The following is a 23,306-nucleotide window of genomic DNA, read 5'->3' as shown; positions in this document are numbered from 1 at the left end:
ATGAAGGCGTGTATATGCGACATATGTCCTCCTGCGTATAAATCGAATATAGATACTCACGTGAATATGTGATTTGATGGCCTAATCTACCATGCAAGTGACATACTGATGGATGAAATAGAGGAAGCACGTGTGAGAAATGAGGCCATGTCAAGCCCGAAATGCATACATCTATGGCTACATGCCTACCTTTGTGCACTGGCTCATGCAGGAAAACCAGAGAGTCAGGCGTGCCGCGTACGTGGATACAAGCGTATGCATATGATGATGGCGTCCGGCTAGGAAATAGATAAATAGGTTCTTTCTTATCCTGATAATTTTGATTAATCATATAAAAAGAAAAGGACCGGATGAAAGCTCCACATGCCAGGCGGGAAATTTCTGGCGCGCATGTGTTTTGAACGAAGGCGCGGCGCCGGCCGCAGCGACCAGGTCATCTCCACGTACGGCACAACCTCCAGACTCTAGGCCGCGCGCTCGAGTTCAAATTCTAGCGCACGGTGTCATTAGTGAACAAAAATCAAACGAAAGAGCGCCAAATGCCCCGACAACCGCTGGTTGCTTTGCTCTATAAGTAGCCAGCTACTGCGAGCGTTCCAGGCTTCCAGAGACACACACATACACCCCCGACAAAAATTGCTCCTAGGCGGCCAAGTTCAGAAGCCATCACAGAGCTCCATCAGGCTGTCGCTCTCTGTCCATCAACCGCAAAGGCTGCTCGGCTGCCGTCCCGGAGACTGCAGCGGCGCCTCGGAGTCCCTGAGAAGGTGAGAGGCCTCAGGGCACATCTTTGATCCTGCCTCCCATCCTGCTTCTCATCTCCGGCTGCTTCATCCACAAGCGTCACCGGCAACTCCATCACCAAGCCTCGTCCTCTATTCTGGTAGAAACAGGGCCAGTGAGGACGGTGCTCCGCACATGGGCATCATGCCTTGGTAAAGGTATAAGGGCCAAATGGCCGTGCTATGCGCAAGTCGGCCAACAGTGCCACGACCGCGCTTTGCGCACGGGCGATATGCCCCGGTAAAGGTGTGAAAGGCCAACAAATATGGCCCGGTGAAATTCGGTCGGACGTGATCTTGGCTCCAACCCGGTTAAAGGTTCATGGCACAAAATTGGTGGACGCGCTTCACCCGGTTCATGGTAAATTTGATATGGACGCGAATCAGCTTCATATTTAAATAAATCTACATGTGTTTTGGCCACGGCAACGCCGGCTCGTTCTTATCATGCATCAAAGAAAATAAAGAACTTGCATGCTACTTCCGTGAAGAAAGGTTATGCGTGTGTTTAATTAAATGAACAAGAATACTTGCCGTGTGCTGTACTGGAGAAACCCAAATTCCATGCATAAGTGCTGTTCATAGTTTTTACGGCGGCGTGGCGAGGCGCGGCGACCCACCACCTTCACACCTTTACAGCGTCTATGGCGCACGGCGTGGCGACGCCATACACACATCGGCGTGGCGCATACATACATTATAGTCTAGGATATTAGGAAATTATATTGACAAATGGTAATGCAAATGTAGCTTAAAAGGTATAGTCTACAATATTAGCAAATCAAAATAGCAATGTAAATGTAGCACAAAAGACATAGAACTCTCTCATCTCTCAAGCTTCCAAATCTCTCATCTCTCAAAAGTCGTCCAATGCATCTTGCATCTCTCGTGCAATAGTTGTTGTGGTTTTGACAGCTTCTCGAGCCTTCTAATTCCTCCAGTTATTCTTCTATCACATAAGCAACACTGCACAACATCTCTATTGTCAATGGTTGGCCAAAATCCATATTTCCACCCAGGATCATTTGACTTTGCCGGCTTCCGCTTTGGATCAGTCTTTGGATCAATATTTGATGCGGCGTCCGAGGCCTCCGCGCTTCCAGTCCCTTGAGTAGCCATGTTCTGTACTTCTGTCCAAAAAAAAGAAGGGCGTTGAGGCGTTGAAGATTGAAGAATAGAGGCACAGAGAGAACAGAGGAGCAGAGGCAGTGAGGCACTTCAACTCACCACTTCACGTCTTCACTCGTGCTCAGATCACAGAGGCACAGAGAGAACAGAGGAACAGAGGAACAGGCGACGGCGGCTCGGGCTCAGATCGGAGGCGGCTCCAGGCGGGGGAACAGAGGAGCAGAGGCCGGCGGATCGGGAGGGCGGGGGAGGCCGACGGAGGGCGGGTGAGGCCGACTCCAGGCGGCGGGGGCTCGGGCTCGGATCGGAGGTGGCTCCAGGCGGGGGAACAGAGGAACAGAGGTCGACGGATTGGGAGGGCGGGGGAGGCCGACGGACGGCGGCCGGCGGAGGGCGGGCGAGGCCGACTCCAGGCGGCGGCGGCTCGGGCCGGCGAGGAGATTGCAGCGGGGGGGGGCAGGGAGATTGCGGCGGCGGGGCATTTCCAGGCGCGCGGGGGGGTGTTCCTCTATTTGCCCCCGGGCCCGGCTGTACCCTAGACTCGGTGTGTATGGCGCCCGCCACAGCGCACTATGGCGCCACAGGACGCCATATCGGCGCCACGGGGACGCCACGACGCTATGGCGGACGCCATACACGCCGGGGCCATGGCGTCGCCGTGGCGAGAGCCACAAAACCGCCACGGCGATATGGCGACGCCACAATAACTATGGTGCTGTCTAAAAAAATGGCTACGTACTGATATATCCATCTTCTGGCTAGCAAGTTCTGCACGAATTAGGGGGTGTTTGATCCCCGTGGCTAAAGTTTAGCCCTGTCACATCGGATGTTTGGACACTAATTTGGTATATTAAATATAGATTAATTACAAAACTAATTACACAGATTGAGGCTAATTTACGAGATGAATCTATTAAGTCTAATTAGTTCATAATTTAACAACGTTGTGCTACAGTAAATATGTGCTAATGATGGATTAATTAGGCTTAATAAATTCGTCTCGCTAATTAGTCTACTCTTGTGCAATTAGTTTTATAATTAGCTCATGTTTAGTTCTCCTAGTTAATATTCGAACGTTCGATGTGACATGGACTAAACTTTAGCCTCTGGATCCAAACACCCCCTTAGCTAGCTAGCCTCAGCATCTGCATGCCATATCCAGTACCGTGCATTTCACTGGTAGTTGCAACAAAGATTAAAATTTGCATTGCCATCATACAAACTAGCACTCCATGCACCGCCCTGCATATATGCTGTGATTAAATTAACAGCGAGCAAAATAAACCAAAGATATTAAATTATTGTGCATATAAGATAAGCATGGTGCGTTGATATGCAGCAGCATGTTAAAGTAAACTCTTAAAGAGTATAGTTGTGGTTATCTCTCTGACCAAAATTGGTGAACAACTAAGTAATCCTATCTTAAAACCAGCTTGTGAAAATCATGCACCCAACGTCATGTTTAAACTAAAATCCATATGTCAGGCCATGTGAAGTCCCAACATATATCTCCTGTGCATTAACTAAAATAAAATTGGACCGTGCATCTCAATTATGCTGCATTCATCCAAACCCATATCCGGTTAAACCATTGTAATAGACTATAATCAAAATTGACCTCTACATGATAAACTACGTGCCTATGCTAATCTGTTGCGGCACCATAGTTAAAATAACCAAAGTGTTGCAAACGTTAATGTGAGCTTAGCCAAGTCATATAAGCTTGGCCACACTCATCATAATTCCTAATTAATTTGGATCAATATGCACCTTAGTTAGATTGCACCCATATAAGGTTATGTCTAGCCAGGTCATTAATTTAAATCAAATTAAATTAAATAACATAATACATGTATCCTGGGTCAAATACTATGTCATGAGCGTGTACGCTAATTTTGATAAAACAAATCAACTCCATGTGTCGCGTCTAGGTTTGGTGCAGCAACATATCTTCCTAAACCTTGACAAGTGCCCATATAAAATATGGCACCATATGTCGAATGCATCCACATATATCAAACATGTCGATCCATGGTTCTACATGGTCTGATAAGACTATGTCAAATTTAGTCTCCAAAGTAAATTATGTGCATACATACATGATACTATGCACCAAAAAAATGTCCAACAAACAAATAAATCTTTTCCTCCTGGTCGTATATGCATATGTGGCATGGTCAAGATGTCCCATGCTGAGTTAGCTAAATTTAGCGCTATATCATGATATGAACAAATAACAATATATTCACAAATGCTTTGCATAGATTAACTATAGGCATATCATGGGTCTCTAGAAAGCTAAACAAGCTAGCGACCAATCGTATAAGGAATATACGTTAGCTCCGCAACAAATGAAAATGTCATGTTAAATAAAATAGCATGCATCAAGTTCAAGCCAATGCCAAGCATGCATATTTATCCATCCATGGCTACAAGACCTACAAGACCAAAGACTTTGTTTTCTTTTGTAGTGTGTAATAGGAAGCCATATGATGTAATCTTATTTTTCATTTACTCATGTTGGAACTCTTAATCAGGGGTGTTCTCTACGGAGATATAATTAACATAATTTTTATGCAAATATAAGAATTGTGGAAGTATGGACTTGTAATACCTGTTCTTTTTCTTTTGTCCCAATTAAATTTAACCAAAACCAAATTTGTCTCTGCTGATGTGGAGGCGGGTCATAGCCGCCTGTTTCCCCGTCATCACCAAGGGAAATAGCTCCACCTCGAGGTCCATGCCGAAATCTACGGACATCACGTGGCCTCGAGGTCGCTGGTCGGGAAAGCCTTTCGCCAAGGTTTTTACTGGCCCACTGCGCTGTGAGATGTAGAGGAGGTTGTCCGCGGGTGTGAAGGATATCAGTTCTATGCTCAGCAAACTCATCTGCCGGCACAAGAGCTTCAGACCATCCCTATCACCTGGCCATTCACGGTCTGGGGCCTCGACATGGTTGGACCCCTCAAAAAGGCCTCAGGCGGCTTCACTCACCTGCTCGTAGCGGTGGACAAATTCACCAAGTGGATAGAGGCGAAGCCCATAACCAATATCCGCTCAGAAGAGGCAGCCAAGTTCTTCCTCGACATCATCTATCGGTTTGGTGTTCCAAACTGTATCATCACCGACCACGTAACAAACTTCACCGAGAAGTTCCTGGACTTCTGTGATGGATACGCATTAGGATCGATTGGGCCTCGGTCAGGCACCCACGTACCAACGGACAGGTCAAGCGGGCCAATGGCATGGTCCTCCAAGGACTCAAGCCCCGCATCTTCGACCGACTCAAGAAGTATGCCGGGTGATGGGTTGCAGAAGTTCCAGTGATCCTCTGGAGCCTAAGAACGACGCCAAACCGGTGCACAAGGTTCATCCCTTTCTTCCTCGCATACAGAGCCAAAGCAGTGTTGCCCTACGACCTCGATCACGGCGCCCCAAGAGTGAAGGCCTTCAACCAAGACCGAGCCGCGAAGGCTTAGCAGGATGCGGTCGACCTGCTTGAGGAGGCTCATGAGACGACCATCATCCGCTCCGCTCATTACCAACAAACTCTCCGCAGGTACCAAGAAAGAAAAATCAGGCGAAGGATCCTCGAGGTCGGTGACCTCGTACTCCGAAGGACCCAGACAACCAAAGAGAAACATAAACTCTCTCAACCATGGGAAGGACCCTACATGGTGACCGAGGTAATCTGGCGGGGCGCCTATCGGCTGAAGGACGACAACGACAACATTATCACCAACACATGGCACATTGAACAGTTACGTCGTTTCTTCCCTTTAAACTCGGTCCTACCGTTCTCTTTCCATTCAACGTTTGCTCCTACAGCACCTCAGCCCGAGCACTCTAGGCCTAGGTCGCTCGGGGGCTCCACGGGGTGCGATACCACCCTCCTCTTTTACTATCATATAGTAATACTTTTTTGCCCAAACGAAAGGGTGTTGCCCAAATGAAAGGACATTCTGTCCCTTTGATTACCCTATGTAACTTGCGTTTTAACCTCTCGACCGATCACACCCCGCCATGACCTACGATTATGAGTAGCTGAGCCTCGCGGGCCATGCCCGGGTTCTTAAGGTTACAACCTATGGGTCAATGGGCAGGTGCAAAAAGGAAAGGACAAAAAAACAAAGCTACGCTAGGGTAAAAACAAGGGCGGATGGGACAAGCTTCCCCTCATAAGTGATCTCATCACAAAATGAACTTAGAATATTCATGAATGTAAAGCTGTTCACATGGGGGCTCCCAAATAAACTCATCTCTTACTCTCAACTCTATTATGGCCTCCTAGCGGCATCGGCTGTCGGTACGGTCAACAAGGACGAAGGCAGCTTGCTTTCGGTCGGGAAGACGTTCGGCTCTATTGGGGGCAGGACGACGCTCACCTCTGACCCGGTCTCCACTCTCACCATAGGATGGACGTCATCCTCCCGACGCACGTCTTCAGCCACGGATGAACGGTAAGCCTCCATCACCCACTGCGCGGTCACCTGCTCGGCAACCATCTGTGCGTGTGGCACCAAACTCTCCCACAGCGCATGGATTTCGTCTGCGCTCCACCCGTTGGCGTATCCTCTGCAGATGGCCATGAAGTCCAGATCGGGGTGATGGGTCACCACCAAGGTCAGCACCCCCGTTGTTCCATAGAACATGCCGTCGGAGATGAGCGCCCAAACTTCATTCGGGACCTTCGCCAGCTAGACGATGGGCATACTGGTGCTCGGTCCCTACTCGAACACCTCAGAGACGACCACCTGCGCAATGTTGCAAATCTGGTCGAGCTCCCCCTCGAGAGCACGTCGCTCCTCAAGGGACTAGGCTAGCGCCTCCGCGCCCCGACCGACCGCTGCTTTGATCGTCTCCAGCTCTTGCTCTAGAGAGCCGATCTTTTCACCCAGTTCTAGAAAAAGACAACAAATTTAGAAGCAAAGGAAAGGAAAAATCAAGGTGTCAACTGAGGGTAGAACAGGTACGTCCCAAGGCGGGCGCTTTCGACCGCATGCAGCTCTGCCTCTCGATCTTGGGACTTACGGCGGTCAGACTCTAGCTGGTGCCTGAGCTCATTAACCTGTCTAGACGCCATCACTTCCTGCTCCATCCGACCGTGCTCCTCCTGAAGAAATCAGGACTTACGGACCGACATCATCTCTAGATCCTATGAGACAAGAAGCAGGCATGCTAAGACAACTATTGAAAGGCCAAGGAGTCAGGGACAACACCAAAAACACAGAGACCTTACCTCTGCAATGTGTAGTAGGTCGACTGTCATGGCCTGATGGATGAGCTCAACCCTCTCCAAGGCCTCCTTGAGCCTCGCCTTTGTAAGGGCGAGATCGGACTCCATCAATAGTCCTCTCTCTCTGAGCAGGTGCCAGAGCTTCACCTCCTCCTCGTCATGAAGGACGAACTGGGCCTTTCCTGGCTCGCCGGGGCAAGGCCACACCAGCTCACGGGCCGCCCTCGACCCGCTGGAAGATCTAGCCATAGTAGTATCATGCGACGACCGGATCATCACCAGCTCCTGGGACAACGGGATGGTCGGTGGCTCCACCTTGGTATCTTCCTCGCCGGAGAAGGGGATGTCCACCGCCAGACTCCATGGCTCGTCGACGGATGCACTACCTCCGGCCTAGCCATGGTTCCTCCCGACCCCTCCAGCTCTAACTAGGCGGGTGAACCATGCGCTCCTTCGCCAGGCAAGGTAGGGAGCCCGGTTTCCCTCCTCTCCTCCTCTGCAACTATTGGGGGAGGGACTGTGAGAGTCACCTCTCACCGACCTCCGCCGTCACCATGGGGATCGCTGCCATCACAGCCGCCGCCGCTGCCGCCGTTCTCGCTACCAGACGGGAAAACGCAACCCCCGGTGGGGAAGGTCACACCACCGCCAACCTACTTCCCCCGCCGCTCATCGCGACCCACTGCAGGCTGGGTCTCCACTCTTCTCACATGGGAGGCAGGGAGATTCCCAGTCCCGTGAGCCCCTAGCCACTGTCAAACAAAGCATGTTAGTCACACTCAAAAACTCAACTATGAGAACAAAAAGGAGCATGAATGCATACCTAGACGAAAGCGGCAGAGCCCTGAAGCCCTGACTGGCTGACAACGAGCCAACCGGACGAGGACCACTTGCGGGTCGCGACCCACGCCATCTCGCATCGGTCGAGGGAGGGGCCGACCCGGCCGGTCCCTGACTGGCCCGCGAATGCCCGTGACCACCAGCTCATGGCGAAACCACTGGAGTAAGTGGTTGGGCATCCCCCCATTGGGGGTCGTGCACACACGCCGACCTCGAAGATGTAGGGGAATGATCACATCCCCTCGACCGATCGGCATGCTCCGCCACACTCGGAGCAGAGGGGCACGAAGCCGACGACGCTTCCGAAGGGCGCGGTGACCACGCTCGCTTTGCCTCTCATTTGAGGGTGGTGTCTTCACTCGCAGCGCACTTCCTCGACTCAGGAACGTCACCGCGCGTCTCCACATCACGCCCGTCGTTGACGGACGCAGTTGTGGGCTCACGGTGCTCCACTGAGGTCACAACAGCGCCCCTGACTTCTTCGTCCTCCGAGGCACTTGTGTCATCACCCATCTCCGTGGGTTCCTCCAACTCGAGCTCCGCCTCCAGCCACTTTGGCTCTCCCCCGCCGGACCCGCCGGTTGATCTCCTTCTCCTTATCGAACCTCCTCCGGGCCTTTTCGGTTTTCTTCTTCTTAGTAAGTGCCGCCTCCCTCTGGGTAGCTTGCTGATCTGCGCCTTCTAGTCCTCTCGGAAGATGCGGCCAGATTTATAGCCCACGAGTCCCTACAGAAATGGGCAAGTCAGAATCAATCAAAACATCAAAACAAGAAGGAAAATGTCACAAAAAGGGAGGGACATACCAAATTAGACAGCTTCGCGACATGAAGGGGACCGGGCGTCCCTTCGAGGGAGTCTTTATCCCTCAATTGTAGCACCCGATCGTGATGACTCCAGACTTCATCCTTTGGCAACTCCTCCGGCAACGCGCGGTCAGGATCCATCGGGCCGGAGTATTCCCACATCAGTCGTGTTGTTTCCACCAATGGGGCGACCCGACGGTGGAAGAAGGTATGGAAGACCCGCAACCCATTGAGTCCATGCTGCACAAGCCTCTGAAGCTCTGTCTCAATAACCTCCAACTTGTTCTACCGACCGATGGGGCCCCACGACTAGCTTTCCCTCCTCTCTGGCCTTTTTCTAGTGAACGTCGGGAATGGCGCTTCCACTGGGTTCCTGATGTAGAACCACTCACCATGCCACCCCCTGTTGGAGTCACAGGGAGAGTACGTAGGGTAGGGGACCGACAGCTTTGGCTTCTTCAGCAAGGCGAATACCCCAACCGCCGCGATTCTAGGCGGCTTCCCCTCGGACAGGGCTCGCCCGCTGAAGACCTGCTAGAAGAAGTCCACATGTGGCTCCATCCCGAGGAAGGCCTCACAGACGGTGACGAAGCTGGTGATGTGCAGTACCCCATTCGGGTTGAGGTGCTGCAGCTCCAGGCCCCACTCATTGAGGAGACCGTGTAAGAACCAGTGCGCGGGATACCCGAGCCCGCGCTCATGGAAGGCGAGGAAGGAGACGACCTCGTCGGCCCGGGGTTGCAGAACAACTTCCCTTAGCGCAGGAGCCTTCCAATGCGCCACCTCCTTCGATGGGAGCAACCCCTTCTCGGCAAAGGCGGCCAGCACCTCATCCATGTTGGAAGGTGAAAGGTCCTAATATGGCTAGAGGGGGGGTGAATAGCCTATTTAAAAATCTACAAATCAACTAGAGCAATTTGATTAGTATGACAAATAGCTTAATGCAAACTTGCTCTAGCTCTACAAGGGTTGCAAGCCACCTATCCAACAATTCTAGTTGCAATGAATACTTAGGCACACAAACTAGCTATGTAATTACTCACTAAGAGCTCTCAACCTTGCTACTCTAAAGAGCTCAACTAGATGAATGTAAATAATAAAGCAAGCTCTCAATTCTAATTACACTAAAGAGCTTGTATCAACTAGTTTGCAAGAATGTAAATGAGTGAGTAGAGTGATTATACCGACGTGTAGGGGATGAACCAATCACAAGATGAATATATAGCCAATCACCGGGAGAATGACAAAGAAGAGAGACAATCGATTTTCTCCCGAGGTTCACGTGCTTGCCAACACGCTACGTCCCCGTTGTGTCGACCAACACTTGGTGGTTCGGCGGCTAAGAGGTGTTTCACAAACCTCGTCCACACGATTGGACACCGCAAGAACCGACCCACAAGTGAGGTAACTCAATGACACGAGCAATTTACTAGAGTTACCTTTCGGCGCTCCGCCGGGGAAGGTACAACTCCCCTCACAATCACCGAAGGCGGCCACGAACAATCACCAACTCGTGCCGATCCTTCACCGCTGCTCCAACCGTCTAGGTGGTGGCAACCACCAAGAGAAACAAGCGAAATCCGCAGCGCAACACGAATACCAAGTGCCTCTAGATGCAATCACTCAAGCAATGCACTTGGATTCTCTCCCAATCTCACAATGATGATGGATCAATGATGGAGATGAGTGGGAGGGCTTTGGCTAAGCTCACAAGGTTGCTATGTCAATGAAAATGTGCAAGAGTTGTCCCTTGAGCCGGCCATGGGGCTATAAATAGAGCCCCCATCAAATAGAGCCGTTATACCCCTTCACTGGGCAAAACGCGTTCTGACCGGACGCTCCGGTCAGACTGACCGGACGCTGGCTCTCAGCGTCCGGTCGCTCAATGTCAGCCACGTGTCCAGACTCAACGGTCATCAGCCTCGACCGGACGCTGCTCCTTCGAACTGACCGGACGCTGAAGCCCCTGCGTCCGGTCGTTTACAGTAAGCTCCCGAGCATGACCGGACACGTCCGATAAAACTGACCGGACGCTGAAGCCCCAGCGTCCGGTCGTTTCCAGTAAGCTCCCCGAGGCATGTTTTTTCGACCGGACGCGTCCGGTCCACCTTGACCGGACGCAGACCAGCGTCCGGTGCTCAACCACAGCGACTGTGCCGTCTGACAGCTCGACCGGACGCAGCCTTTCAGCGTCCGGTCGCTGAGTGACCCAGCGTCCGGTCAGTAGACCGACGCCAGCATCATTTCGACCAACTCCACTTCAACTCTAACTTCTTCACCCTTGCTCAAATGTGCCAACCACCAAGAATTTTGCATCCGGCGCAATAGAAAATAGACATTTCATTTTTCCAAAAGCGCCGAATCCCGCCTCGCAAGCTCGGCGGGAGGGAGAGAGGGACCCAAACCCATCTCAACCCTACAAACACCTTGTGCACATGTGTTAGCATATTTTCACAAATATTTTCAAGGGTGTTAGCACTCCACTAGATCCTAAATGCATATGCAATGAGTTAGAGCATCTAGTGGCACTTTGATAACCGCATTCCGATACGAGTTTCACTCCTCTTAATAGTACGGCTATCTATCCTAAATGTGATCACACTCACTAAGTGTCTTGATCACTAAAACAAAATGGCTCCTACATTTTATACCTTTGCCTTGAGCCTTTTGTTTTTCTCTTTCTTCTTTTCCAAGTTCAAGCATTTGATCATCACCATGCTATCACCATTGTCATGATCTTCGTCATTGCTTCATCACTTGGAGTAGTGCTACCTATCTCATAATCACTTTGATAAACTAGGTTAGCACTTAGGGTTTCATCAATTAACCAAAACCAAACTAGAGCTTTCAGAAGGCCTCCAGCTCGACATCGCGCCTCGGATTTAGGAACGAATATGTGAGTTCTCTCCCTCGCTCTACCTCCTCTCCTAGAAACCACCACGGCACACGAATAGACTTGGCGAAAGGGAGGAAGGAGGAATAACAGCGGTTGAAGGAAGGCGAAAGAACAGGAGGAAAATCCTCTCCCTTCCCCCTATTTAATGCAGAAAAGCATGCTACGGGGCGTGGCCCTGGCTAATGGGACGTGCCCTGCCCGATGAAACGTCGCCCGGTTAGCGGGACATGGCCTAGACAGGGCCCACCACTACCACAACCCGGGCGTAGGAAATAAGGCACAACTGCACGCAAACGATCCTCTGCCTTCCTAGGCAGGATTTGGAAGGGCCCACCAACGGAATCTCCATCAAGGAGAGGCCAACGGGTCACCCGAGTTGATCGGATGGCTTGGGCGTCTGCCGAGAGATAGGTAGGGAGCAGCGGGATGCCTCATGTAGGTTATGCCGACCCCATCACGAACGATGGACATGGATCACATTCGGACATATCCGATAGGAGCTCCCCATACCCGTTGATGTAGACAAGGCCTGATCTTCCGTTAGGTACAATAGCGTCGATTGGTGGATACTCGACGTTCATGATCTAGGCTTCGAACCAAGACTGATTTGGACCCTCGCAACCGTTACACCACTGGTCCGTTGGTTATCAACCACGCGAACGCGATTGACCTCACCGAGAAGGCTTTCCTGCAAGCGAATTGAGAACACAAGCAAGAACAGGATGAACGCAATCTAAAATTGCAAATAAATATGAGGCTTATGATAACGAGAAGGAGTTCAAGTCTTTCTTCGAAAGGACTAATCGTCACATGCGAACAAGATCAAGAACTAGGGCCCTGGTTCACAGCAAGCGGCCTTGGTGGCACTGTTGCAGTAAAACAACGTATGTTTCACAAGGAAATCAAGAACTAAACAAAACTCAAACCCTAAGGAGAGCGACAACTGCTAATTATAGAGTCTTGTGCGTCACCCCGTGGATGCGCCCCCTAATGGGCCCAAACACGATACACGGTCCAACGGACCAAAAGACGGTGTCGCAGCACCCTGGCAGATTCTGGACGCTGACTTGTTTCGACGATTACCATTGATTCTGATGGGCTTTTGATGTGAGACCACTTGCATTGGCTTCCTTATCTAATTAGCTTTTCATCCACATGTGGATCATCGAAAACGGAGCACGGACGCGCCCGTGTGACCGGTTTTATGACAAACTGGTCCTAGAACCCGAGATGGGCTCCAACTTCAGTTGGACTGGGCCTCCACGATGAGAAAGATGAATTGGACGCCCATGCTGGACCTCTTCCTCTCCTTGGCTTGTATGCGACAAAGTAGTGATGTCCTCATCTCCCGTCACTCGAGCCATCGAGGTAACCTTACCAAACCCCCTTTTTGTTTTTTAGTGCATAATCATTCATTCATTCTCATGCATGTATTCATACATTGATCCCATACATCCAAGCATTGCATATGCAGTTGTTACATCACAACGCTTCGTGTTGCGTCACGAAGCGATAGCCGCCTCATTCAATATGAGCGACGATCGACCGAGGTTCGAAGGCCGACCTACAAAGGGCTCGAGGCCGCCTCATGTCAAACAGAGCTAGGGGAGAAAACACAGATGAGCCCCAGCAGCCCTTGCCCGATCCGCTCAGAAGCGAACAGGGTCATCTCGACCTTCTTGTTCGATCCTGACCTCGAGCCACGCCCACAGAATCTCCATCGAGGGAAGGCCAGCGGGCCACCTGAGTCGGTCTCCAGAACGGCTCAGGCATTTGCCGGGAGGCGGGTTAATGAGTAGTGGAATGCCACATGAGGGCTATGCCGACCCCGTTATGAACGACGGACCCGGATTCCACTCGAACGTACCCGTTATTAAGCTCACCGAGCACGTCACTTGAGCCATCGAGGCAAGCGACGTTAGCTCAACCCCTCCGGTTGCGGAAACCATGGATGCGGTAACGCACGAAACTGGACCGACCCCTCGGCCGCGCCCGACACTTGGGTTGACGCTCCGTCTTGCCCGAACCCTCGGCCGCGCCCGACACTTGGGTTGGCGCCCGACACTTGGGTTGGCGCTCCATCTCGTCCGACCCCTCGACCGCGCCCGACACCTGGGTTGGCGCTCCGTCTCGCCCGACCCCTCGGTCGCGCCCGACACTTGGATTGGCGCTCCATCTCGCCTGACCCCTCGGCCGCGCCCGACACTTGGGTTGGCGCTCCATCTCGCCTGACCCCTCAGCCATGCCCGACACTTGGGTTGGCGACGGCGACCCACGATCTTACACCCACCAAGTGCGCTCGTGAAATGAGTGTAAACAACCCCTTCACGACTTCACAGAAGTCCCAAAATGGCTCGAGGGCTCCTATCGGGTTCATAAACCCGGGGTCCCCAATGGGCCTGCTTCCCAAACTTGGTCTAGCATACGACGTAGCGACAACGCGTGTCTCCCGGGTCGACCCAGATACCTAATGACAGACCAGGAGAACGATCCGGTCCCCCGACCGGAAGGTCTGGCCAAAGTGGGGACATAGTCCGACTCCGACCTCTTTTTCTGACCAGGGATACGCCAGACCTCTGCTTGCAGCTCTTCCCTGAGCGACATGGTCGGGGCTGACTAGGAACAACCGACCGAGGACGCCCACTCGGTAAGGGCCTGGGGATCAGGCGGAGCAGATAAGGTAAGACGCTCAAAGTCAAACCGCAATACCGAGGACCGTACCCTGCTATACCCAGTGTTCCTGCAGGACGGTGCCACCAGGCCATGCCAGATAGGCACTATACAACCTTCCAGGCGTGTCAGAACACAAACAGTATTGTAGGCGTCGACATTTGACATACCAGGCGAACACGGTAGAGCCTGCCACATGCATCTGGACATTAACAGTATTGTGGGGGCCGACGACCGTCTCGTACCCGACAACGTGGGCAACAAGACCAGGTAGCACACGTATACATTCTCTTTCTTTCTCTGACTTTAAGAGCCCATCCCCTTCAACTATAAAAGGGGATGAGCTCTCTCCTAAAACGGGATCTGGCTATTCGAACTCTGTCTCTCCTCAAAAAAGAGAACTTGAATAGCTCAATAGCTCTAGAACTCTAAAGTTACACAGAGCATACGCTCCAATACTTAGCGCACGTTCGAGTCCTCGTCACTTTCAGTCCCTCGGTTCAGAGTCCGACCGGGCCTTTAACACCCCCTTCTTATTCCTACTCGTTTGTAACCCCATAGCAAACTTCGAGCACCTGGGCTCAGGAATAAAGTCACCGACCGACTGAAACTGGACGTAGGGCACGTTGCTTGAACCAGTATAAATCATATGTCATTGAGTCCACATCCGATCACAACGCACGGCAAAACTACAAATATTTACTTGTTGGTCACTTTTCGCACCGACACAATCTTTGTAGTTGCTTGTTTAAATTCTTGCATGTACTCGTTAGATCCAGTTCTTCAATGAATTCTTCAAGTGACAACTTATTGTTAGAGTTGACTTCGGCCATCAAAACCAAAATATCTTCGTCCTTAACATAGTCGTAACAAAAATATTGATGCAAAGATCGATCACATACTCAAAGGGCCACACCCGGATCACACAGACCACTCGAGAATCGAATTCACAGCGTAGGGAAAATCAGCCTAGCCAACTTTTGCAGGTCAACCGTGGCAAAAACCTGAAAATGCCTCATGGGAAGAAGCCCATCGAGAAAGCGCATCTAGGGTTATTCTAGAGTCAGCAATGCCACCTAAACGTCGTTGAGATGCTTGTAGAAGGTTGGGAAAGGTAGGGTTAAGGAATAAAAGGCATAACAAAAGATAAAAATATTAGATTGGTTGTGTTTTTTATTGTTGGGATGTCTCAACCAATCATGGGCCTCTCATATATAGAGAGGGGTGATTTTATCCCATTATTAGGAAACATATATCCATCAAATATTGCATGTTTCCTATAATTTGCCTGGTCTAGCCGAGTTCTACATGGTGAATGTTTCCGAAGTCATAATTTGCCTGGTCTAGCAGAGAATCAGAAAGACTCTGTCCTCTTGAAATTAGAAATAATTAAAATACTAGCAACTGAGCGGCTGAGGCTTGGTCATCAACGAATTATATGGATGTAACTAGGATGCAAAAATTGAACTTGAACAAAATAAACAAAAAAAAAAGAAAATCAGCACATTGAATAATACTCCCTTCATTTCAAACTATAAGACATTTTAGATTTTCTAGATACATATAATTTTTACTATATATCTAGATATACATTATACTAGCAGGAACCTGCACAGTTGCGCGGGCTAGCAAGCATTACACTGTGCAATGTTTTTATTATAAAATACAATTATGTTTGCAGTCGAAAAGTAAAACCTCATGAGTTGTTGCTTGTGGTTTGCCAATTTGTGATATATATATAGGCACGTAGAAGAATCCAGCATCTCAAACCGAAGCTGTACGGGGTAGGGAGCTTGGTATGAAAATCCATATTCATGTTACCTGGATCAGGCTAGGGAACTTTTTATGAAAATCCATAGTCATGCTACATGGATCAGGGTCTTTTCCTTGGAAATTTTGGAGTTATGTGTTGAACTGTTGGATGCACAGTTTCAGATTATAATGCACATACACCAATAGCCTCTTGGATCACTCCTTTAATGGTGAATGTGCTACAAATCTTTAAAAAATGTTGGAGGTGAGCATTTGCATCCTTGTACGCTTTTCCAAAAAAAGTACTAGCTTGAACCATCGTGATTAACGCTGACTTAAGCTCAAAGTTAGTGTCCCATTGATAACATTGGTCCATAGGCGCCCCAACTCCCAACCAGATGCCCATCGCGAAGTCTACCTCCCCTACAGTCATCTTCAACCTCCGCGCGAACATGTTTCAGTGAACATGTTTCAAGTAAGCATAAAAGTGTACTCCATGAGATTTGCTAGGTTAATCATTCAGGAGATCTGGAAAAGAGGACATAAAAGTGTACTCCAAACTTCAGTGAACATGTTTCAGATCGTGAGAAGGGAATGAGTATGTTCTCATATAACACGTTTCAGATCGCCGCAGTTGTGTGCATCCAAAGTCCAAACGTGTCTAAGCATCGTGCAGAAGAGGTACATTTGATCTTTCAGACATTCTCTTTGAAGAAGCCAGTCAAGCCACCGTCTTCCTGGATACGGAACGTCTTGTCCTTGATGACCGCGACGCCGTCCTTCTCTGAAACACATTAAGGTCCAGTTTAGTTGCAAAAAATTTTGTAAAATTTTTTAAGATTCTTCGTCACATCGAATCTTTGGACGCATGCATGAAGCATTAAATATAAATAAAAAATAAAACTAATTACACAGTTTAGACGAAATCCACGAGACAAATCTTTTAAGCCTAATTAGACTATGATTAGACACTAATTGCCAAATAACAACGAAAACTGCTACAGTGCCGTTTTGCCAAAATTTTCGGATCTAAACAAGCCCTAAACCGAAACGTTCTCTGAAACTCATTCGGAACTTCGGACGTAACAAAATCCCATGAGGCATAATAATTCTGATCTAGATTAACCAGGTGCACTCACTTGACAGTTGATGGGCGTGCTCCGGTGCTAGCCGCGCCGCGAAGCCGATGCTGCTGTAGTGGTAGAGCAGCGCAGCCTTCGCCTCTGCCTTGCTGCAACAAAGCCAAGGATGGGTCAGTGCTGGTGAGGTCCCCGCCTCCCCGGACGTACGGGCATAGGTAGGCGCATAGCTAGTGCAGGCATGGATGGACGTGATCACAGCGACCTGCCGACGACGGAAGCGAGCAGGCGGAGGTCGTAGTCCACGGAATCAACGTAGTCGGCGCGGCTGACGAAGACAGTGTAGACGCCGGGGCCGTGCCCGTCGGGGCCGGATGGAGCCAAAGCCGAGGACGACATGGCGGCCGGCGAGAAGATGAGCAGCAGTAGCAGTGGTGGTAGCACAGCTGTGAGAGCGATCTTCATGGCCGAACTGGGATTGCAACGCAAGGCCTAAGAGCGTGTAGAGTAGCTTTGTGTTTATTGACGCAGATGCTTCACCTGCTGCTTAACGAGGGCACTTCCTTTGCACTTATATCGGGTTGATACTCGGTTACAAATCACAAATCTATTTCGTCTAGTTCGTAACATTCTTCATAAATGCATGCTTCCTTGCGCTTATATATATTGAACTGGTACTCGGTTACAAATCGCAAAATTATTTCAACCGGTTCATAACATCCATAAATGCAAGCGTTGGAACTACGTAGTAGTTAAAACCTGATCTCAGAAAACTACCCGTATTCCTCTCAAAAACACAGGAACATGCTGATGACACCGTTACCAGATTTGTTAAAATAAATCGGAAAATTTCGTTTCGCAAAGGCAGTCAAATTCCTCGTAAGTTCAAATTGAAGCTAGCACGGAATGGACACCAGCGACAGCAGATTTGCATTAAGTATATATTTCAGGGATCGCTAGTCTTCCATTCATTGACCAATACATGTAGGGGAATACAAGATTGCAGCCAATAACACACCAGCTAGTTTATCTCAACATCCAACGATGCAAACTAAACAGTGGCCAGATATTATGTTAATATAAGGTCCGCACAAGACAATTGTTAACAATGTTCAATTGCACAGTTTGCGACAGGTATTATCAGTTTTGCACCAAAAGAATGAGCTTCTGTATGAACATCTTGCATGACCGCGTGGCTCCTACAGGGAGGCAGGCCATAGCAACATGAGCCCGTGGCTCTCCCCTTCCATGAACTTCTAAAAATATGAGCTCAACTGCTGCAAGTATCACAATCTCTTTAAGGATTGCGATGTGTCTGAGTGGGGAACAAAGCAGTTGATTTCTGTGCCCGCATGGGTACTATAGCAGCTGATTTGTTGAGGTGACTTGAGACCTATAGACTACGGTAACAAAAACGACCTGCAAGCCTGCAGCCCACTTCAACAAACTTTTCTAGGTTGATCGGCTGAGTAGCACGAACATTAGTGATGGCAATATATACACTGGTATGTACAGCTTCAGTGCAGGAGTCAGAAGGATCACAACTCAAAACCACCATTCAGTTGAACAGATAAGGACGGCCTTCCAATGTAATTAAGAGGTGTTTCCAAAGTGATTGCCACTCCAGAACTACCCACTTGACCATTCCACTTTGATCGTCCAATCTGCCATGTAGAGATTAAGTTACATCCAAACTATAACCCTATAGAAAGAACCAATCAGAAAAGTTAACTAGAGCTTACCGAGAGAGCAGTATAAGCCGATGGATGCCGTGAGCAAGAGAGGCCACACATCAGATTCAATTCCTCTTTCAATGAATGGACAACTTCTGCACGTACCCCAGGATCACTTCCTCCAAACGTAGGGCACACACTGCCAACAGAGCACCGAGAACAAGGGTGTTACAACAGAGAGACAAGGATTCAAACAAAACAACAACAAAGAACAAGACTATTCATGAACTACATCTGCCAACAGTTACCTAGCATACAGTATTTGACTATTTGTCAAGCATTGCCATTTTAAATTCTAATAATGTAACAAGCACAGCTTTTAGCACAACATGAGGATAGCAAGAAGAAATAATCATTTTCAAGCAAGTTACTAAAAAGAAATCTGTTTATAGGTCCCTATACTATAGATAACTATTTCACAATCCAGTAAGATACTTGTCATCTAATTTGATGTTTCTGTAATCAAAACCTACCTACATATCTGCAAAACATAAATGTTGCGGATTTGTCCATATGTTTTCAGAAAACTACCTGACTTGTATGCTGGGTCTCACCATAAGACCAGATCTTTTCCATGCCAAGGGTTGTGTAACTCCTAATGAAACAGACTTGTCGGGCCATTGAAACATAGGAGCGAACCTTGTGCCACGCTTATTCTTCAAAGAAAAGAGGGAACAAGTGTCAGATTGAACTCATATGCTATTGGAACACAGAAAACATCATAAAAATTGATGACAAGCCATAATATATAGCAATTACTGGTCACACATTTAATACATATCACCATTCTTTCATGACTCACTATGTACTAGCACAATTTGTTAAGAAATACCAGGGCCTGCAACCTGGCAGGCTAATATAATGTTGATATAGACTACTTAAAAGAGTACACAAACTAAATTTTACACAACTGATTAATATAGGGAACATAAACTGAAAATACTAACCTTGCAAGAAAAGCTCACTCTTGTTTCTCCAGGATATTTTCCAAGAGCTTGAAGCAACCCACCAAATAACGGAAGAAAACCACTGGCTGATATCCCCTCACCAGCAACATATGTCAGTTGCCCATTAGGGAATTGCAGATCCATAAACGACTGCAATAAAGGTAGTATATTATTAATACTCAGCTTCATATGCACAAGGAAAATGCAAGGACAAGCAAGCAAATTTAACTAGAATCACTGGGACTATGCTTGTTGATATTTTTGAAAGCATTGCTGTGGCATTATAAATGAACACAATTTTCAGAAAACAGGTCGGCTACTGTACTCATTGCCAAATACAGAAAAGAAGCTGATAAACTAATCAATTTTTAGTATTATTCCGATCGATGGTATGTTAGACTCAAAGCCAAATGAACGTGCTCATCTCTCAGACTACCAGGGAAAAGGTAACCTTGCAATTGAGGAACCATGACAAAATGTATCCTTTAATTACATAACTACAATACAAAGCAATACAACGAAAAGCTCTCCTGAAAGATCATTGAGTCAGTTATTTTAATCTTAATATCTCAATAGAATAGATCTCACATTATTAAAGAGGACGACGAATGAGACTTACACAAGCTATTGGATTGAGACACATCATTGACATCATCAACCATCTCCTATGTTTTGAACATATAGCTGGACAGAGGGAATGGACTCCATTCTGCAATGGAATATCAAGTTTAGCAATGTAAAAGGAGAAAATATCAGATCAGAAAGACATAGATGCATATTTATACATCATAGAAGGTAGTTCAGTGATTGTAGACTGCGGGTCGTAGGTTAAATTTAAGATAATGCCATAGCTATTCGATTAGCTTTGGGGTATGCGAATGATGATTATTTTGGAAAGATGGGAGGGGGTGACTTCCAAGCCTTTAAAAACAGACGCCTTGTTTTAACTATAAAGTAAGAAGACAATATATGAAGTATATTATGTCAGATATACGCAATAGAAAAAATGACCAACAATCCCACATAAGCTCATACATAGCAAACCTACTAGTAACATCTTTGTACATCATATGCATTGCAATAGACTAGACAGATTTGCACATCAAGGTAGACCTGGCCTATAGTTTAATCTTTAATAAACAATAAAGACCATAACATTGCCCATATAAAGGAGCGCTATATTTAATGATAATAAAATATAACAAAATAAAGTACCAAATACAGGTGTAATTCAAACTAGTTGATAAATCATTACAAGATGTTTGATAACCATTACAAAAGTGTTTGGTTGCCTGTTAGCTGAACCCTGCGTGTTCGGTTCAATCTGGCAGGTGATAACGCGGTGGAGTATCACACTATGGATCATTAAACTTTTGTAATTTCATTGCTTTTGGGTAATGAAATTCGGTTCGTCCGAGGTGCAAAAAAAACAAGGTTTGTCAAAATCCATTATTATAACGAAATAGAAAGGTTGAGTACCTTGCGATCATAACCATACCAAAGCAGGTGTTGCTTTGAAAGATGAACAGGCAAGAGAAGCGTAGAGTCTCGAACAAATAGTAGAGGCCCCAACTGAACAAGGTACAGGGGCGAAGTATCATTTCCAGAAGTTGATCCGCCACGCGATGCCTCTAGCCTCCAGAGGTCCCCACGTGCAACAACAGAACTCTCGATGTCCTGAGTCCTGGTATTGTATGTTGCCGACATATTTACAGTACCCTATATAATCAAGAGAGAAGATAAGTACTATATTGCAACATGCCATCATCTGGGTCAATGTACCATGACAAGAAATTAGAAATGTAAGACAAAATCCACAAGTCCAATAAAAAATATTTTGTTGATTCAAAATGTTGAAGGTTAGTTTTTTTTAGCTCAAGTACTTGACGAACAACTTTTGACATAACATCCATGTGTGTACCACCGTATAAGTGCAATGAGCCTATGATCTCTAGGATGTACGTGAGTTCAGTTAAGGGTTTTTCTTGACACAAAAAGGACAATTCAGAAGATCATCGTCATGGCTTAAATATGTGTGAATTAAAATGTCAGATCCTTCCGCTGGATATGTGATTAACTGAGAGGAAGAGGATTGCAATAAATCGGATGGTAGAGACATGTAACCAGTTGCTAGACCGGACACCATCAATTTAAGTGCTGTAACGACAGGAGCCCTAAACTACAATCGTGCGCGACATGCCAAAATCCATAAAACAGCAAGCACGAGTTAAATCATACGTTAGCCTTCTTAAAGTTCCCAAGAGTCCCAATATCGCAGCCGAAACCCTCGTCGTCCTCGTCCAAATCGTATCCGCCAACATGACCGCTGACGCTCGATGCGGCAGCGCTCCCGGTCGCCGCAGCGGCGGCGGCCGCCGCCGCCTCGAGGGGGCACCTATCCACAGCAGCCCTTTCGACGGAGAGCCCTACCGCCCCCTCGCCCACCGAAGCCGCGGGGGGCAGGGGCGCCTGAGGCGGCGGCGGCGATGGCGGCGGCAGTTTGCGCCGGCGGATCTGGCCGTTCCGGAACGGCACGGGCAGATGGCTCACGGCGTGCTGCACGGCCCCGCCTACGGACGCCCCGAGCTCGGCGCCGGCCTGGCCCAGCCTGCCGCCGATGTCGATGACCGAGGAGACGGCGGCGGCGGGGAAGGGGAAGAAGTCCTTCCCCGGGACGCCGCGGGCGTGGGGCCCGCCGCCGGCGCCGCCGAAGGGGACGACGGGGAGGTCGATGTCGAAGGGCATCCGCTTGTGCGGCGCGGGGGGCCACGGGAACTGCGGCGGCGCCTGGAGCAGGCCCGTGAAGCCCTGCGCGAGGCGGTCCGCGAGGTCCTGGCCGTGCCGCTGCACGCCCTCCCACGCCTCGAAGGAGATCTCCATGCGCGTGGCGTCACCACGATGTCGGCGTCGCTAGGGTTCGGCAAATCAGGAATTCGAAGCGAATTAGAGCTAGCGAGAAGAAGCGAGGAATCGGCGATGGAAAGGGGAAAGGAGGCAGCGGGTAGGTGTGATGTGTGATGCCCTAAAATACCGTCGAAAATTTGCTTACTTCTAGAATACCACCGAAACCATGAACCACGAACTAAAAATAGCATTCATTAAAATAAAACGACGAATGTGACGGAACAAAAAGTAACTCCCGTCACATCGTCACACTCTTAAGGATTGTTCTCATGCACGCTCGCTGCGGCACCACCGTGTAACACTCTCCATATTACAGCGTAAATCATTTACTTCAATATGTCATGAGCATCATGTTTATACGTTAATACATGTAATAAAGAGTGTTGATCAATTTCCGTAATTAACGAAAATGCGAAATAAAAATTAATTCAATAATCATGTTATATCACGTAGCGTTGTAAACCATTTTTTGTCGAACAAAAACAATATAAAACATATAAGCATCACTTAAATAAAGTTAAAAGTACAAACTTTGT

The 23,306-nt window shown here is 48.4% G+C and overlaps 2 protein-coding genes across 2 annotated transcripts; both read right to left on the bottom strand.

Annotated features, from left to right (window-relative positions):
- Positions 1–16,723: 16,723 nt before the first annotated feature.
- Positions 16,724–17,926, bottom strand: LOC136452906 (uncharacterized). The gene is made up of 3 exons (XM_066453487.1): positions 17,452–17,926; positions 17,247–17,338; positions 16,724–16,891 (listed from the first exon to the last, which is right to left on the bottom strand). The coding sequence occupies exons 1-3, from the start codon at positions 17,649–17,651 to the stop codon at positions 16,803–16,805; spliced, it is 381 nt and encodes a 126-aa protein (XP_066309584.1). The 5' UTR covers positions 17,652–17,926; the 3' UTR covers positions 16,724–16,802.
- Positions 17,927–18,090: 164 nt separating this feature from the next.
- Positions 18,091–22,945, bottom strand: LOC136452905 (uncharacterized). Its single transcript, XM_066453486.1, has 7 exons — positions 22,105–22,945; positions 21,346–21,585; positions 20,486–20,575; positions 19,867–20,016; positions 19,451–19,575; positions 18,929–19,058; positions 18,091–18,850 (listed from the first exon to the last, which is right to left on the bottom strand). Exons 1-7 carry the CDS (start codon positions 22,744–22,746, stop codon positions 18,725–18,727), a joined length of 1,503 nt encoding a protein of 500 aa, XP_066309583.1. The 5' UTR covers positions 22,747–22,945; the 3' UTR covers positions 18,091–18,724.
- Between the last annotated feature and the right edge of the window lie 361 nt (positions 22,946–23,306).

The sequence above is a fragment of the Miscanthus floridulus genome, chromosome 5, assembly GCF_019320115.1.
Source record: "Miscanthus floridulus cultivar M001 chromosome 5, ASM1932011v1, whole genome shotgun sequence".
In the NCBI taxonomy this organism is placed as follows: Eukaryota; Viridiplantae; Streptophyta; class Magnoliopsida; order Poales; family Poaceae; genus Miscanthus; species Miscanthus floridulus.
Note: the sequence above shows the minus strand (reverse complement) of the source record. Positions and strands in the feature narration are given on the sequence as shown.

What these genes read in the sequence shown, in the direction of transcription:
- LOC136452905 (XM_066453486.1), bottom strand. Translation starts at nt 22,746, where the DNA reads ATGGAGATCTCCTTCGAGGCGTGGGAGGGCGTGCAGCGGCACGGCCAG. An exon ending in GGAACTTTAAGAAGGCTAAC is followed by an intron (nt 21,586 to 22,104) that starts GTATGATTTAAC and finishes TTGATTATATAG; the next exon opens with GGTACTGTAAATATGTCGGC. An exon ending in AGACCCAGCATACAAGTCAG is followed by an intron (nt 19,059 to 19,450) that starts GTAGTTTTCTGA and finishes CTCTGTTGGCAG; the next exon opens with TGTGTGCCCTACGTTTGGAG.
- LOC136452906 (XM_066453487.1), bottom strand. Translation starts at nt 17,651, where the DNA reads ATGAAGATCGCTCTCACAGCTGTGCTACCACCACTGCTACTGCTGCTC. An exon ending in CTCGCTTCCGTCGTCGGCAG is followed by an intron (nt 17,339 to 17,451) that starts GTCGCTGTGATC and finishes GCTTTGTTGCAG; the next exon opens with CAAGGCAGAGGCGAAGGCTG. An exon ending in GCACGCCCATCAACTGTCAA is followed by an intron (nt 16,892 to 17,246) that starts GTGAGTGCACCT and finishes AATGTGTTTCAG; the next exon opens with AGAAGGACGGCGTCGCGGTC.